The following is a 15395-nucleotide window of genomic DNA, read 5'->3' on the forward strand; positions in this document are numbered from 1 at the left end:
TTTTAAGGGTATATATCTTCTGTTGATAAAGAGACATATGTTTATTCACAATGGAGGCTTGTTACCACCTTCTTCTCCAGGCCATGGCTACCAGTATACAGCTGCACCTCAACACTAAGTCGGCAGGACTCTCTAAAAGGCAGAGCTGAGGGTTTTTCTCCATTTCCTCTGTAAATAGCCAGAGATTGGAGAACTGAAAAATCAGTACACTGTGATCGTGCTGGCTAACAACGGATTTCACAAGAATTTTCTTTGGACTAATTTGACTACTTGGAATTGATTACTTCACATAAACAACTAACAGCATAGCAGGACAAAATCTATGTTAGATTTATTTTCCGAGTTTTCTTTTATGTAGAGGAATTTTCAAAATAAGGGCTAAGATCAGGGGTAGTCAAACTATGGCCCTCCAGATGTCCATGGACTACAATTCCCAGGCATTCGCTGGCAGGGGTTCCTGGGATTTGTAGTCCATGGACATCTGGAAGGCCGCAGTTTGACTACCCCTGGCTAAGATCCTTACCACCTGGCTCAGTGAAGTCTGAAGCCTTTTTCTTGCTTCAATGGACAAGGTTTTCCTTCCCACAGAAGAGCCACTTCTATAAGGTTTCTGTCTGAGCTGAATGGGGTTGCAGGATACAAGCCACAATCTCTCATGCACAGAATTTCCCCATCTCATTCTGTTTCCCTGTGTTATATTTTCTATTTACACTCTACGTTTCAAAAATGTGACCCACCATCATTTATAGTCTGAAGTTATACAGACTTCTACGTCCTCAGTTTAGGACTGTAAAACACGGTGAGTGAGGTAAGAGAAAGGACTATACCACTTGGGGAAGATAAATGACATTCTGCATGTGTGAAAGTCCTCTTCACAACGACAGAAAACGTCCCACAGGGAACACATGGTCCCATTTTCCTAGAGAGCTAGCAGACTATGGATTTTTTAAAAAAAGAAATACCAGGGGAAAATAATTCTATCACCTCCTCACACAACTGCTCAAATGGGTGCAATTTGTTGTGCTGCTTCTGGAGGACTGCATCTTTTTGAGTGCTGCATCTGCAAACATGATCTGAGACACGCTGTACATATTCCGCACATTGAGACACGCTGAAACGCGACTCTAACATCACAACAAGAAGATTATGTTTTTCAGGTTTTCTACATCAAGCCACAAAGTTCACCACATGTAACAAGGCCGCAAACCAGGGTAGTCAACCTGTGGTCCTCCAGATGTCCATGGACTACAATTCCCATGAGCCCCTGCCAGCAAATGGACATCTGGAGGACCACAGGTTGACTACCCCTGCTCTACGATATCTTGAATAGTAAAATGGACGCACCCAAAAGCATGAAATCTAAATCTGAAAGTTGCCATTTCAGTGTGCCCATAAGGGTTGCCAAACTCCAGGTGGGGACTGGAGATGTTCTGTAATTACAATTTATCTCCAGGCTGCAGAAATCAGTTCCGCTGGAGAACATGGCTGTTTAAAAGGGGGTGAATCCAGGCAATTATGATCTCCTAAAGTCCGTGCTGTCCAGGATTCTACAGGAAATTCCCAACCCAGGACTGCTGCCAACCTCCAGAATTACAACTGGCATCCAGGTTACAGAGAGAGTGGACTATTTAGCATTACACCCCACTGAAGTCCCCCATCAGGCTCCCCTGCTCCATCCCCAGATCTCCATGAATTCCTCAACCAAAAGCTGGCAAAAGCCAAGGTTCATTTGAGGTCTTGAGGCTGTCATAGTCTGTGCAAGAAAACCCAAAACTTTCAGCACCTACAGGAAACAAGCATGCCTGCAGAAAAGAAGCTGAACTTTGCAGTACTGGCACTAGAATCCCCTACATTCCCCCCCCCCCACACACATACCTTGCAGCTCTCACTTTCTATTTGCAGGGTAGCCCCCTGGCCCGCATCTCTCTCTCTCCCCCCCATCTGTTCCTTGCAGCGCTGGCTCTCTACTTACAGAGAATCTCCTACATTTATCTCCACACTCATACACACCTTGTGACACTGGATCTCTATTTGGAAGAAATCTACATTTCCAATCCCACACACACACACAAACATCTTACAGGTCTGGATCTCTATTTGCAAGGATTCTACCTTTCTCCCCCGTCCCCTCCCATGCACACCTTTCGACGCTGGCTCTCTATCTGCAGGGAATCCCCTACATTTACCCCCCTCCCCCCCACACACACACCCCTTGCATCACTGCCTCTCTCTTTGCGGGGAAGCCCAGACCCTTGCCGCGCTGGCTGGCTCTCCACTTGCAGGGGACCCCTAGATTTCTCTCTCCTCCCCCTCCCACCTTGCATGGCTGGCTCTCTCCTTGCAGGGAAGCGCTTTCCTTCCTTCCTTCCTTCCTGCCTGAGCGCGGGTTGGGTGGCGCGCCGAGGGCCACGCGGCTCCTTCCTTCCTTCCTTCTGGCCTCCCTCCCTGCCGTGCCCTGCCGTGCCGCGGCGTCCCCTCACCTGCCGGGCGCGCTGTACCGCGTCGGCGAAGGCGTCTTTCCGGATCCCGCCGGGCCCGGGCCCCGCCGCTCCCCCAGCCTGCCCGGCCCCACCAGCGCCTCCTCCACCTGCCTGACTCGGCGGCCCGGCAGCTCCGGCTCCTCCGCCCGCGCCCGGCGGCCCGGATGAGGGCGGCGGCGGCCCGCCCGCGCTATAGTCCGACATGGCGGCGGCGGCAGCGGGAGAGGCGGCGGCGGCGGCGGCGGGAGAGGCGCGGGCGGCGGCGGCGAGGGCGCGACGCGGGAACAAGGCCGGAGCGCTCGCCCTCTCCACACACTCGCACACGCCGCACGGCACGCTGGGAGCGCCAGGGGCGGGGCCACGACGGCGCCCGCCCTCCCGCCCGCTACGCCGCCCAATCGCCGCTCCGAGCGTGGCGACGGGCAGCCGCGGCCGGCCAATGGGCGCGCGGGGAAACAGGCGGCCTCCGAGGAGGACCTACGGCGAGCGCGCGGGGGCGGGCGCTGGGCCCTGAGTGCCAGGGGGCTCGCCGAATGGCAGGGGAGACGGCCGCTCGCGCTCATTGGCGGGACCCGAAGGCGGGATTACAGAAAAACAAGAGGGCGGCCAATCGCGAGGGAGAGGCGCTCGACGCCGGCTCTGCGATTGGAGGGAAGGGGAATACATCATCGCTCTCGCAGGCGCCGACGGCGGCGGGCTCTGCCAATCGCAAGGCGACTCCGAACGCTCGGTCGAATCCCGCTCGGCGATTGAAGGCGGGGGAGGGTGGGATTGACGCGGAAGCCAACCAATCGAGGCGTAGGTTGGGTGGCGGTGCTGCGCGCGCAGCCTCCATATTTTTTTTAAAAACGTATTTGTTTTAGGCCCGGGGAACAGAGTGCAGATTCGCTCCTCAGTCCCCTCACACCCCTGCCGCACTAATCTTGAAGAGCAAACTTCCGCTCTGTCTCCTGAAAGCCCATTGGCTGAAAGACTGCCTAGGGGCGGGACATAGTATGATTGACACGCTGCGGGGCTACTGTAACGCCCTAGATCGGCGTGACGGGAAAACCAATCGCGTGCGTTCCCGCCCCCTCGCTTTGACGTGAGGTTCGTGCGGGGTCCCGGCTGCTCCCACAATGCCTTGCGGCTTCAAATGGTTGGAGGTGATTGGTCGCCTTTGAACTTCGGCTCCTGCTTTGACCTCTGCCCTTCCACCCCTGGGACCTTAAAAGCATCCCTAATAACTCCTTAATAAACCAGTTATGGCGTATAAAAGTTGTGTGTTTCTTTCTCTGTGGGGGCAGAGCCGGTGTGGGGTGAGGGCTGGAATCCCGGCCCTTGCCTTGTGACCTTGGGAACGTCCCCATCTCTTCGTTGAACCTCCCTCCCTCGCAGGGTTGTTGTGAGAGGAAAGGAGGACTAAGACAGACCCTTTGGGGGACAAAGTGGGTGCCCTTAGCCCAGCCATGTGCTCTCAGCCTAGCCTACCTCACAGGGTGGTTGTGAGGATAACATGGAGAACATTATAAGCCTCTTTGGTTCCCCATTGGGGAGAAGGGTGGAGTACAAATGAAATAAATCCTTTGCTGTGTAGTACCAGAGCCCTACCTTGAAATCAAATGAAAGTGTTAATTTTATTTATTTATTCTATTTATATACCGCCCTGCCCTGAGGCTCAGGGGGGTTCACAGGAAACGGAAAGGAACAATACATCAAACTGAGTAACTATGCCGGATGGAGAAAGAAATGTTCGGGATTTAGTACTGGGGGTGGAGAGAATTGAAGTCATTTTGTGCCATGGGAGATTTTGAGTTGGGTAACTTCCACTCAGGGTTGCTTTTTTTAAAATTTGGGAGAGGGCTTGTTCACAGGTGCCCCAGGGAGTTTAGTTAAGCGGAGTTAGAGCCCTTGTGTATGCTTTTTTTGATGCTGTTGGTTGGCATTGGTTTTATGGCTTCTTTTTTATTTTGTACATAAATAGCTTCAAAAGGGCCCAGGACGAAGAAATACCCAAACACGGATTGTCAGGCTGGTAAATTCTTGGATGTTATACCTCAGTGGGGTATGATAGCATATAATCCCCCAAAACAAACCATTCCCTCTAGGGCTACTGGTTTCTGTCACCTGGAGAGCACTTGTAAGGCCAGAACGTCTTCAGGCCCCAAGCAGGATGTGATGCCTTCACGCAATGAAAAACGTTGTGTTGTGGCTTCTGACAGAAGCTTCTGTGACTAGTGCTCACTTCGCCAGATTCCTGCAGTGGCTAGGGTTGCCAACTCCAGGTGGGATCTGGAAGCCACCCAGCATTCCAACTGATTTGTAGACTACCACAGATCAGTTCCCCTGGAGAAAAGCTTCAGAGGGTGAATTCTGTGGCGTCACTTCCCTGCTCAGCAGCATCCCTTTCCCAAACTCTGTTTTCCCCATATTGCCCAACAAAGAGCTGGCAAATGTAGTCCGCAGTAAAAGAAATATAATTAATTAAATCAATTAAGAATGCTTATCAATTGTGCTTCTGCAGGTAGGGTTGCCAGGTGGTGGCTACTGAACTCCCAGGATTACAAATGGTATTTCCTGTGGAGAAAACGACTGCTTTGGGAGAGGGCTTGTGGCATTATATCCCACTGAGATTTGTCCCTTTCCCCAAATCCACCATTTCCAGGCTTCATGTCCCAATTCTCCCTAAATTTCAGAATCCAGCGCAAGGCAACCCTTAGCTAACCCATGTTGCCCATTTTGAAGCAGCTCCATTGGTTGCCAGTTTGCATCCCAAGTTCGATGTAAGGTGCTGGTTAGGATCCTTGAAGCCCTTTCCAACCCTGGCTGTTATTCCTGGCTTTTTCTCCATTTTTAATCCCAGTTCTCTTCTTTACTGCTGAAACCAACGTGTCATTAGCATAAATCCTAAGCAAGTTTCCAGCAAAAACAATCATAACATCTTCCAGACACAGAAACTCTTGCTCTCTTAAGAGTTTGTGGCCATCTTCCAAATGTCATGGCGCGTTTTCCAGTTCAGATCAATCTCACAGTCTCCCCAACTTTCTTTCCCCCTTGCCTTGGTTTTCTCTATCATCTTGTCTGGCTACCCACTCAGGGGCTCATGAGAATTGTAGTCGGTGGGCATCTGAAGAGCCAGTTTGGCCACCACTGCTCTAGCCCTTAATGAATAGTGCTCTGTATAGCTCCTCCCCCCACATTGCTCAAGTGAAAAACAAATATAGCAGATCACAAATTATGCAAGACAGACAAAATTAAGCAAACCTGCTTCATTTGCATCATTCCTAGAGATTGTAGACCTCCTTGTCACAGGATTTTTGGGGAAATTCTGTTTCGCATACAATAGCATCGCCCAGGCCTCTGCGTTCCCAGTGACTCAACTGTGGCTGCTTTTCTGTGCATCTGGGAACCGATCCTCCTTCCTTCAACAGAAGCCGGTGGCTCTTCAAGGCAGTCAAGAACGGTCCAGGAACTGTTTTGCAGCCAGCTTGGTTTGCCCTGTCGTCCTGCCCCTTCTCGAGATTTCAAATAGTTACAAGTTGAGGGTGGGGGCTATAAAAAGAAAGACCCGTCTCGATTGAATGAGTACCCGCCAATAAATTAAAGAGGACGGCCAGTCAGAAAGGGGGCCGAGGGAAACAGGGAACGTGGCTTTATAAGGGCTTAGAAGATGCCAGTTCTCAGGCCAACGTAGCATCTCATAACAAGTGGAGGGTTTGCATGCATGCAAGAAAAAGAAAACCCGGGTCTTGCACCTGGTTAGCCTTTAGCTAAGCAGAATGCCCCAAGGAGCTCAGAATAATAACCGAAGAGTAGCCCTTACAATCTCTTTCTGTATTCTCTGCATTTCTCTGTATTCTCTCCAGTTGCCAACTTTTAGGTAGGGGCTCTCTCAGGATTACAATGGACCTCCAGAGAACAGACCCCCTGGAGAAAATAGCTGCTTTGGAGGGGGGACTCAAGGGCAGGTGTAGACAACCTGTGGCCCTGCCAGCAAATGCTGGCAGGGGCTCATGGGAATTGTAGTCCATGAACATCTGGAGGACCACAGGTTGACTACCCCTGCTCTAAAGCACTGCGCCCTGCTGAAGCTTTCCCCTCCCCTGCCCCAACCTTGCTCCCCCCCAGGCTCCCCCCCTCCCCAAATCTCCAGGAACTTCCCAAGCTCAAGTTGGCCATGCTAGGCATCCATCTCAGACGAGAAAGGAATGGAGTTGGGAGGGCAGAAGAAGCTCCATTCAGTTCCATGGCAGTCATCTCTGTAGTGAAGCAGGTGAGTCTTTTAAGTTAAGAGTCATTGTGCAAAATATATACAGACGTTTCCCACAGTAAACGGACGGGGAAGCAGGGGGGGGCTGGACAGGCAGTCGGCAGAGGTCTCCAGCGCTCCTCAGGACAGGTTGTGAGAGCCGGATCAAACAGGGTCCAGTCTCATAAGCGTAACTCCAGGGAGAGAAAGCAGAACTGGCTGGCCTGCATCCTCCTAGCCTCGGTGGTTCGACACTGCTGGAGTGAATGCTGCTGTGGCTTCGGCCATGAATTGTGCCCAGGGGAATACCTGAGTGGCTTGTCTCCAGAGGCGGAGAGTGCTGATTGACCAGAAAGTGACGGAGAGTTTCCCCAAAACGCCCATCAGAGAGCTTGGCTTGATTTTGCCCTGGATGAGGCTGGTGGGGATACACAGAACAGAGAAAGCAGCCACGAGCATCACACTCAGGAGTAGGAAGAAGAGGACACGCATGCAGGGAGCAGCAGGTGACCCCAGGATTCAGGGAGGAGGGGGTCATGGCAGCCAAAGGGAACTGCTGTGCCTGGATGCAGTCAACCTTTGAATCTCAGAGGCAGGAGGCAGCATCAGGGAAAGGCCAGGGCCTCTCTGCCCTGTTGCTAGCCCTCCAGAGGAACAAGCCACTGTGTGGGACTGGATGTTGGGCTACATGGACCACTAATCTGACCCAGCAGGGCTCTTCTGAGGTCCTTATCGGGGAAAGCCTTGGCCTCTCTGCCCTGTTGTTCACCCTACAGGGGAACTGGCTGGCCCCTGTGTGAGACAGGAGGCTGGACCGTATGGACCTTCAATGGCCTGACCCAACAGGGCTCTTCTGAGGGTCTTCTCAGAGGAAGGCCTCAGACACCGTGCCCTGTTACTGGCCCTCCAGAGAAACTGGATGGCCCCTGTGTGAGCCAGGATGCTGGACTGGAGGGACCCTCCCTGGTCTGATCCAGCAGGACTCAGGTTCTAAGGAAGGCTATGGCCTCTGTGTCCAGCTGTTGGCCCTCCAGATTAACTGGTTGGCCACTGTGGGAGACAGGATGGTGGATTAGATCAACCTTCACAGGACTGATCCAGCAGGGTTCTTTAAATATTCTCATAAAGCTCCCCAGGTCAGAAGCAAGCCTACCTCAAGCCCCCAGAATGTGGGAGACCTAAGGAAGCCTTTGCCAAGAAGAAACACCGTGATTCTCACTCCTGGGAGATCAAGCGACACCGGACTCCTTGGGCCCTCCTTGCTTAGAGACCATGAGGAAGACATGGGCCTGTCCACTCCAGCCACCCCTCTGTCAGCCTCCAGAGCAGAGGAGACGCCTCCCGATCTGCCACCAAGGGGAACAATCCATCTTGAGAAAGCGGCAGGTCCTTCGTGCTTGGACAAGATGGGCCCCAGCTTCAGCGGGAAGTCACCCCCAGGGCCTGCTTCATGTTCTCGTACACCACGTAGCTGATGCTGACGGCCGGGATCACCTTCATGAAGTTGGGCGCGATGCCGCGGTAGAGGCCCAGGACACCCTCGCGGGACAGGATGTGCTGGAAGAGCCCCAGCATGCTGAGTTGAGGGCCGCCCTCGATGGACGCTATGGACAGGAAGAGAAAGAGCGGGTGGAAAAACAGAGGCAGCCGTCACAAAAGCTGAGCTAAAAAGGGGTGCCGGGTCCCATGAGGTGTCAGCAAACAGACCCCTCCTCTCATTGAGGAAGAGGGGAAGCCATCTTTCCTCCCATATAATTTCAAATATTCATGCGTTTGTTTGTTCAATCCATTTATATATCGCCCTCCCTTAAAGCAAATAGTGTTCCTCGAGTCATGCAGGAAATTGCACAGTGTCCACTGATCCCACCAAGTACGGCTTAAAGCTGCTGCTTTCTACTGAATCTGACCCTTGGTCCGTCAAGCTCAGTATTGTCTACTCAGACTGGCAGCTTCTCTCCAGGGTCTCGGAGCAGAGGTCGGTCACCTCATTGGCTTCCTGTTTGTTTTAACTGGAGAGGCTGGAGACTGAACCTGGAACCTTCTGCCTGCCAAGCAGACAGTCATCTGCTGAGCCACAGTCTGCTCAGCAGTATTGTCTGCTCAGGCTGGCAGCTGTTTTCCATGGTTTGAAACAGAGGCCTTTCCGATCACCTACTGCCTGGCCCTTTCAAGAATCATAGTGTGTTATAAAGTGTTACTGGAAGTTTAAACATGCTATATTGGAAGACTACAAGATTTATGTTAACTTGGAAAAGTATTATTATTAAAGTTACAAATAAAGTGCGAAAAAAATCATAGAATCATAGAGTTGGAAGGGACCTCCTGAGTCAACTATTCCAACCACTGGACTACGCAGGACACTCACATCCAAATCGCTCATCCACTGTCACCTGCCACCCCCTTGAGCCTTCACAGAATCAGCCTATCCGTCAGATGGCTCTCTAGGCTCTGTTTAAAAATCTCCAAAGAGGGAGAACCCACCACCTCCCGAGGAAGCCTGTTGCACTGAGGAACTGCTCTGACTGTCAGGAACTTCTTCCGGAGGTTGAGACGGAATTTCTTTTGCATTAATTTCATCCCATTCATTCTGGTCCGTCCCTCTGTGGCAAGAGAGAACAACTCTGCTCCATCCTCCATATGGCAGCCTTTTAAATACTTGAAGATGGTTATCAGATCCCCTCTCAGTCGTCTCCTCTCCAGGCTAAATAGACCAAGCTCCCCCAACCTTTCTTCATACGTCTTGGTCTCCAAACCCCTCACCATCTTTGTTGCCCTCCTCTGGACACACTCCAACTGGTGATTTTGGGGCTTCTGTATACCAAGCAGATGTTCTACCACTTAGCCACAGACCCTCCATGTTCTGGCCCATCATCACAAGAAGAGGCTAAAATCCGGAGGCATCAAGTCAGTCCCTGAGACTTGGTGGTCCTACAAATATCTAAAAAAGCCATGTGGGTGTAGTGGTTAGGATCCTGCAGACTAGGGTCCTGCATGACTCAGCTTTGAATCCCCACTCTGCGGTGGAAGCTGGTTGGGTGGCCTTGCCAGGCAAACACTCAGTCTAGCCTACCTCCTAGGGTTGTTGTGAGGATAAACCAGAGGAGAGGGACCAAGCCCTATGAAGATAGGTTGAGGGACTTGGGAATGTTCAACCTGGAGAAAAGGAGGTTGAGAGGGGACATGATAGTCCTCATTAAGTATTTGAACGGTTGTCACTTGGAGGAGGGCAGGATGCTGTTTCTGCTGGCTGCAGAGGAGAGGACACGCAGTAATGGGTTTAAACTTCAAGTACAACGATATAGGCTAGATATCAGGAAAAAGCTTTTCACAGTCAGAGTAGTTCAGCAGTGGAATAGGCTGCCTAAGGAGGTGGTGAGCTCCCCCTCACTGGAAGTCTTCAAGCAAAGGTTGGATACACACTTTTCTTGGATGCTTTAGGATGCTTAGGGCTGATCCTGTGTTGAGCAGGGGGTGGGACTAGATGGCCTGCATGGCCCCTTCCAACTCTATGATTCTGTGATTCTGTGATTCTATGAGAGGAGAAGAATGTCAGCCGCTTTGAATTCCCATGAAGCGAATAAATAAAATGCCAGAAAACCAACACGGTGCTCTCTTCACAAGGAGCACGGGACACGGCTGCTCACCTTGGGCCTGCATCCGCGTCCGGATGAGGGCCAGCGGGTAGCTGGCGATCTGGCCGCAGGTGCTTGAGACGGTGCCACAGGCAAGCAGCACCAGGACCCCGGGGTCGGCCGTGTCCTTGCTGTACTTCTGCAGCCAGGTGTTCTTCAAGGTCTGCAGCCATAGGAACAGAGAGAGCCAGTGTAGCAAAGTAGCCGGAATCAGGGCTGGGAGACCCGGGTTCAAATTTCCATTCTGCCGCGGACGCTCCCTGGGGGACCTTGGGTGGGGCCTGGGGGGTCATGCTCCCCCTGCCTGACCTCCCAGCTTTTATTTATATTAATTAATTCATATTTATAGTTATATTTATAGCCCACACCTTGACCCGGTCATTTGGGATGGGTTACATCATATAAAAATGCAACGTTTAAAAAAAAACATGCATTACATAGTTAAAAATTCAATAAACAGTCCAAAAATTGAGATCCATTAAGACTGGCAATATTTATTTTAAATTACTGGATTCTAAATGTTATAATATCTGTATTATATTGTACTGGATTTAACTATAATGAGCTGCCGTGAGCCACTAGGAAAGGGCAGCATATACCTCCCTACCTACCTACCTACCTACATAAAGCAGCTCGCAATCTGGAGTTGGCATTTATGCCCATGCCAATTGCCCCAAAGGGTGGCACGAGGGGGGGGGCTGTACTGGCAGGGGAGGTCTGCATGATGGTCGTGGCAAGGATAAAAGAGACTAAAGGAGAATGACATAAACCTCCTTCGGTCTCCACTGGGATGAAATGTGGAGTGGGACGGGATAAAATAATCAATGGCTGCCTGGAAATTCCAGCCGGGGTATACTCTGAAGCAAGGGGGCAGTGACCTTCCGGGTCAGCCTTGTCCTCAGCCCTCGGAAAGGTTGCTCTATCTTGAAGCTTCCCACTGAAGTCCTTTTTTTCCCAAGCCCCTCCCCAGGCCTCTCCCCCCAACTCTCCAGGTATTTCCCAATCTACGGCTAGATTGGATAGAACAATAGTCCAGCCTCCCGCCTCACACAGGGGCCAACAGAACTGGGGCATGGAGAAAAGACAAGACATGGAGATCAAGGCCTTCCCCTGATAAGACCCTCAGAAGACCAATGCTGGGTCAGACCAGGGAGGGTCCACCCTGTCCACCACCCTGTCTCACAATGGCCAACCAGCTCCTCTGAACAGCCAACAACAGGGCAGAGAGGCCGAGCCGCTCCTGATGGTGCCTCCTGGCTCTGGGATTTAGCTCTTTAGTGCCCCTGAATGTGGAGGTTCCCCTCAGGCACAAGGGCTAGTAGCCACTGACAGATTTCTTCTTCTTTTCAAGCTGTTTACTCCCGTGGGCCATCACTGCATCCTCTGGCAGCGAACTCCACAGTCTAATTGCACTCTGTTTAAAGAAATATTTCCTTATTTCGGTATTACCAGCCATCCTTCCGGTTTGTTTTATTTTTTTAATTGAATTATTTTATCATTTTAACATTATTTTGGGTTCCTTGAATGTTGTGAGGGTTTTTTTTTTTAAAAAATTGCTGCCTTGAAGGCCTTGATCAGGTGCAAAAGTGGCATTAAAATGCTTACAATAAAACAGATTAGAAAATATCTCCCACTGATACCTCGTAAACGGCCAGGTCGATACCAGCATAGGGGATAATGCCCAGCATATTCGGCAGGTATCCCTTGTAAAAGGCACAAACCCCTTCCTTGTGAAGGATCTTCTTGGCGCAATCGGCCACTCCTGCGTACTGCCCAGTTTTGCGCAGGGTCAGACGTGTCTTCAGAACCTGCAGGGGGTGGGGGGAGAAGAAGTTGATGGACCAGGACTCCCAGAGGCGGCTGAAAGGGCCATAGCCTCAGGGTCAGAGTGGGACACATGACATGTCAGTGAGCCAAGAAATCCCTGGTTTTCAGGGCAGGAGAGAGCAGGTGGCTTCCACCCAAAGAGCCTCCCTAGACTGGGCTTTGGGCCTTAGGCAGGCCTAACACCCCTGATGTCTACACTATAAACCTTCCCATGGCAAAGGCTAGAGCCCCAGATGTCCGGGGAGCACGACCTTGCTGAGTGGATCCCCTCGATGTTCCATCTGGGTCCCAGAACAACAAGGGCCACTGTTGCTACCTGTAAGTCCGTAAGAACATCAGAACTGGCCTGCTGGATCAGACCAGTGGTCCATCCAGTCCAGCATCCTGTCTCACACAGCGGACAACACGGTTTCCCTTGATGCTGCCCCCTAACACTGGATTTCAGAAGCTGACTGCCTCTGAATATGGAAGTTCCTTATTCTACCACGGCTAGCAGCCACGAGTGGACTTCTCCAAGAAACTATCAACTCACCTTCTAAAGACACCTGCATTTGTGGTCCTCACTGCCTCTGTGGGTAGTGAATTCCAATATTTTTGATTTGGGTGTATTCCTTTTGTCTGCCCTGAAACCTATTCGTGAATGATTTCCCTGGCTGCCTTTGCGTTCCCATATTGTGGGAGAAGGAGGGGAAATCTTTGCGCGTCCACCTCCCCATCACATCACAAATAATTCTGTAAAGCTCCATCATTCCCCCCCCCTCCCCATTAGCCGTCTTTTATTCCAGCCAGAATCTTCTCTGCAACAGTTCCACTTGGCAGGATCCATGTTTCCGAGCAATCCAGCGGCCTCATGCTCGGTGAGCCTGCAGGAGCCTGGGGGGCTGGGGGCAGAGGACCACCCCTGCAAAGCCCAGCCCCACCACCATCCTCATAGAATCATAGAATCATAGAGTTGGAAGGGGCCACACAGGCCATCTAGTCCAACCCCTGCTCAATGCAGGATCATAGAATCACAGAATCATAGAGTTGGAAGGGGCCACACAGGCCATCTAGTCCAACCCCCTGCTCAACGCAGGATCATAGAATCATAGAATCATAGAGTTGGAAGGGGCCACACAGGCCATCTAGTCCAACCCCTGCTCAATGCAGGATCATAGAATCACAGAATCATAGAGTTGGAAGGGGCCACACAGGCCATCTAGTCCAACCCCTGCTCAATGCAGGATCATAGAATCACAGAATCATAGAGTTGGAAGGGGCCACACAGGCCATCTAGTCCAACCCCTGCTCAATGCAGGATCATAGAATCACAGAATCATAGAGTTGGAAGGGGCCACACAGGCCATCTAGTCCAACCCCTGCTCAACGCAGGATCATAGAATCAAAGAATCATAGAGTTGGAAGGGGCCACACAGGCCATCTAGTCCAACCCCCTGCTCAACGCAGGATCATAGAATCATAGAATCATAGAGTTGGAAGGGGCCACACAGGCCATCTAGTCCAACCCCCTGCTCAACGCAGGATCATAGAATCATAGAATCATAGAGTTGGAAGGGGCCATACAGGCCATCTAGTCCAACCCCCTGCTCAACGCAGGATCATAGAATCATAGAATCATAGAGTTGGAAGGGGCCATACAGGCCATCTAGTCCAACCCCCTGCTCAATGCAGGATCATAGAATCATAGAATCATAGAGTTGGAAGGGGCCATACAGGCCATCTAGTCCAACCCCCTGCTCAACGCAGGATCATAGAATCATAGAGTTGGAAGGGGCCATACAGGCCATCTAGTCCAACCCCCTGCTCTATTCAGGATCATAGAATCATAGAATCATAGAGTTGGAAGGGGCCATACAGGCCATCTAGTCCAACCCCCTGCTCAACGCAGGATCATAGAATCATAGAACCATAGAGTTGGAAGGGGCCATACAGGCCATCTGGTCCACCCCCAGCTCAACGCAGGATCATAGAATCATAGAACCATAGAGTTGGAAGGGGCCATACAGGCCATCTGGTCCACCCCCTGCTCAATGCAGGATCATAGAATCATAGAATCAAAGAGTTGGAAGGGGCCACACAGGCCATCTAGTCCAACCCCCTGCTCAACGCAGGATCAGCCCAGAGCATCCTAAAGCACCTCTTGGCCCTCGTCCCCCACCCAGCCGGTTCATTTGAGGCCAGCACAGTTAAGCTTCTAGCAAAAGGCCTGTTAAGTAACACGCTAAGCCGGAATGGAAATGCAGCTAAAGGAGCCTGGTCAGAACAAAAGCCAACACACTGGAGGGTCCCAAGTGCTGCAAGTTGTGCTTTTGAGATTTAGCTGGCAAACCCCTCGGGGTAGGAATCTAGGGTTGCCAACCTCCAGGGGGGACCTGGTGACCCCTGGTATTATGGTCCCTCTCCGTATTTTCCCTTGGAGAAAATGCTTGTGGCGGAGGGTTGACCACGGCATTGTAGCTTGCTGAGGCCCCACCCCAATCCCCCCTTCCCCAGCCTCCTCCCCCCAAATCTCCAGGTATTATGGATTTCCCTCTACACCAGGGGTAGTCAAACTGCGGCCCTCCAGATGTCCACGGACTACAATTCCCAGAAGCCCCTGCCAGCGAATGCTGGCAGGGGCTTCTGGGAATTGTAGTCCGTGGACATCTGGAGGGCCGCAGTTTGACTACCCCTGCTCTACACAAAGACAGGTTTAACAATCGCTTCTGCTCCTTCAATTGACGTGGGAGCAGTGCACCTCCTAATTAAACTACAGTTCCCAGAGTTCTTTGGTGAATGTTGTGACCGGCAGACTACTTAAGCGGGACCTCCATCACCCCCACCCTCTGGCTATAGCAGTGCTGGCTCCTGTTCCAACCCCCTAACGAGGAATTTCTTTTCCCCCTAAATCCCTCTGTGCGATTTCCGATCACGCGTGTGTCTGGAAAAGCAAACCACAGATCACAAAATATCATATTGACGAAATAAGCATTGTTAGTCTTTAAGGTGGTCTTGGATTTTCGTTTTCGTTTTCGTTTGCTCCAACAGATGAAAGTGGTTTCCCCTGTGCTCTCTGCCTGAAGATGGTTTTCCTGTTTAATCTGCTTAGTGGCCCACCTCCCCTGACCGTGCTCCCTCTCCCTCCCCTCCCTTGTGGAGGAAGGATTTCCTGCGGGGACTCGGAGAGCAAATGGGCTGCTTCCCACACGAGACCAGCTTTGACCCGCTGCCCGGCCTCAGGGAACAGAT

General features: G+C 51.6%; 2 protein-coding genes across 6 annotated transcripts in view; both read right to left on the bottom strand.

Moving 5' to 3' along the window:
- KHSRP (KH-type splicing regulatory protein) overlaps positions 1–2818 on the bottom strand; it is a 28069-nt gene extending 25251 nt beyond the window's left edge. For 3 of the 5 annotated variants that reach the window (XM_077329839.1, XM_077329837.1, XM_077329835.1), the window contains exon 1: positions 2481–2818. In XM_077329839.1, coding sequence (XP_077185954.1) covers positions 2481–2684 — 204 coding nt within the window. In that variant the 5' untranslated portion in view covers positions 2685–2818. The remainder of the gene's footprint in view (positions 1–2480) is intronic. The other 2 variants (XM_077329840.1, XM_077329836.1) reach the window with 2 other exon arrangements.
- A 2895-nt stretch (positions 2819–5713) lies between these two features.
- LOC143833716 (mitochondrial adenyl nucleotide antiporter SLC25A23-like) overlaps positions 5714–15395 on the bottom strand; it is a 34768-nt gene continuing 25086 nt past the window's right edge. Inside the window, exons 8-10 of the mRNA XM_077329841.1 lie at positions 11981–12148; positions 10353–10503; positions 5714–8312 (exon numbers count right to left, since the gene is read on the bottom strand). Of these exons, the coding sequence (XP_077185956.1) occupies positions 8128–8312; positions 10353–10503; positions 11981–12148 (504 nt within the window). The 3' untranslated portion in view covers positions 5714–8127. The remainder of the gene's footprint in view (positions 8313–10352; positions 10504–11980; positions 12149–15395) is intronic.

This window comes from Paroedura picta, chromosome 3 (assembly GCF_049243985.1).
Source record: "Paroedura picta isolate Pp20150507F chromosome 3, Ppicta_v3.0, whole genome shotgun sequence".
In the NCBI taxonomy this organism is placed as follows: Eukaryota; Metazoa; Chordata; class Lepidosauria; order Squamata; family Gekkonidae; genus Paroedura; species Paroedura picta.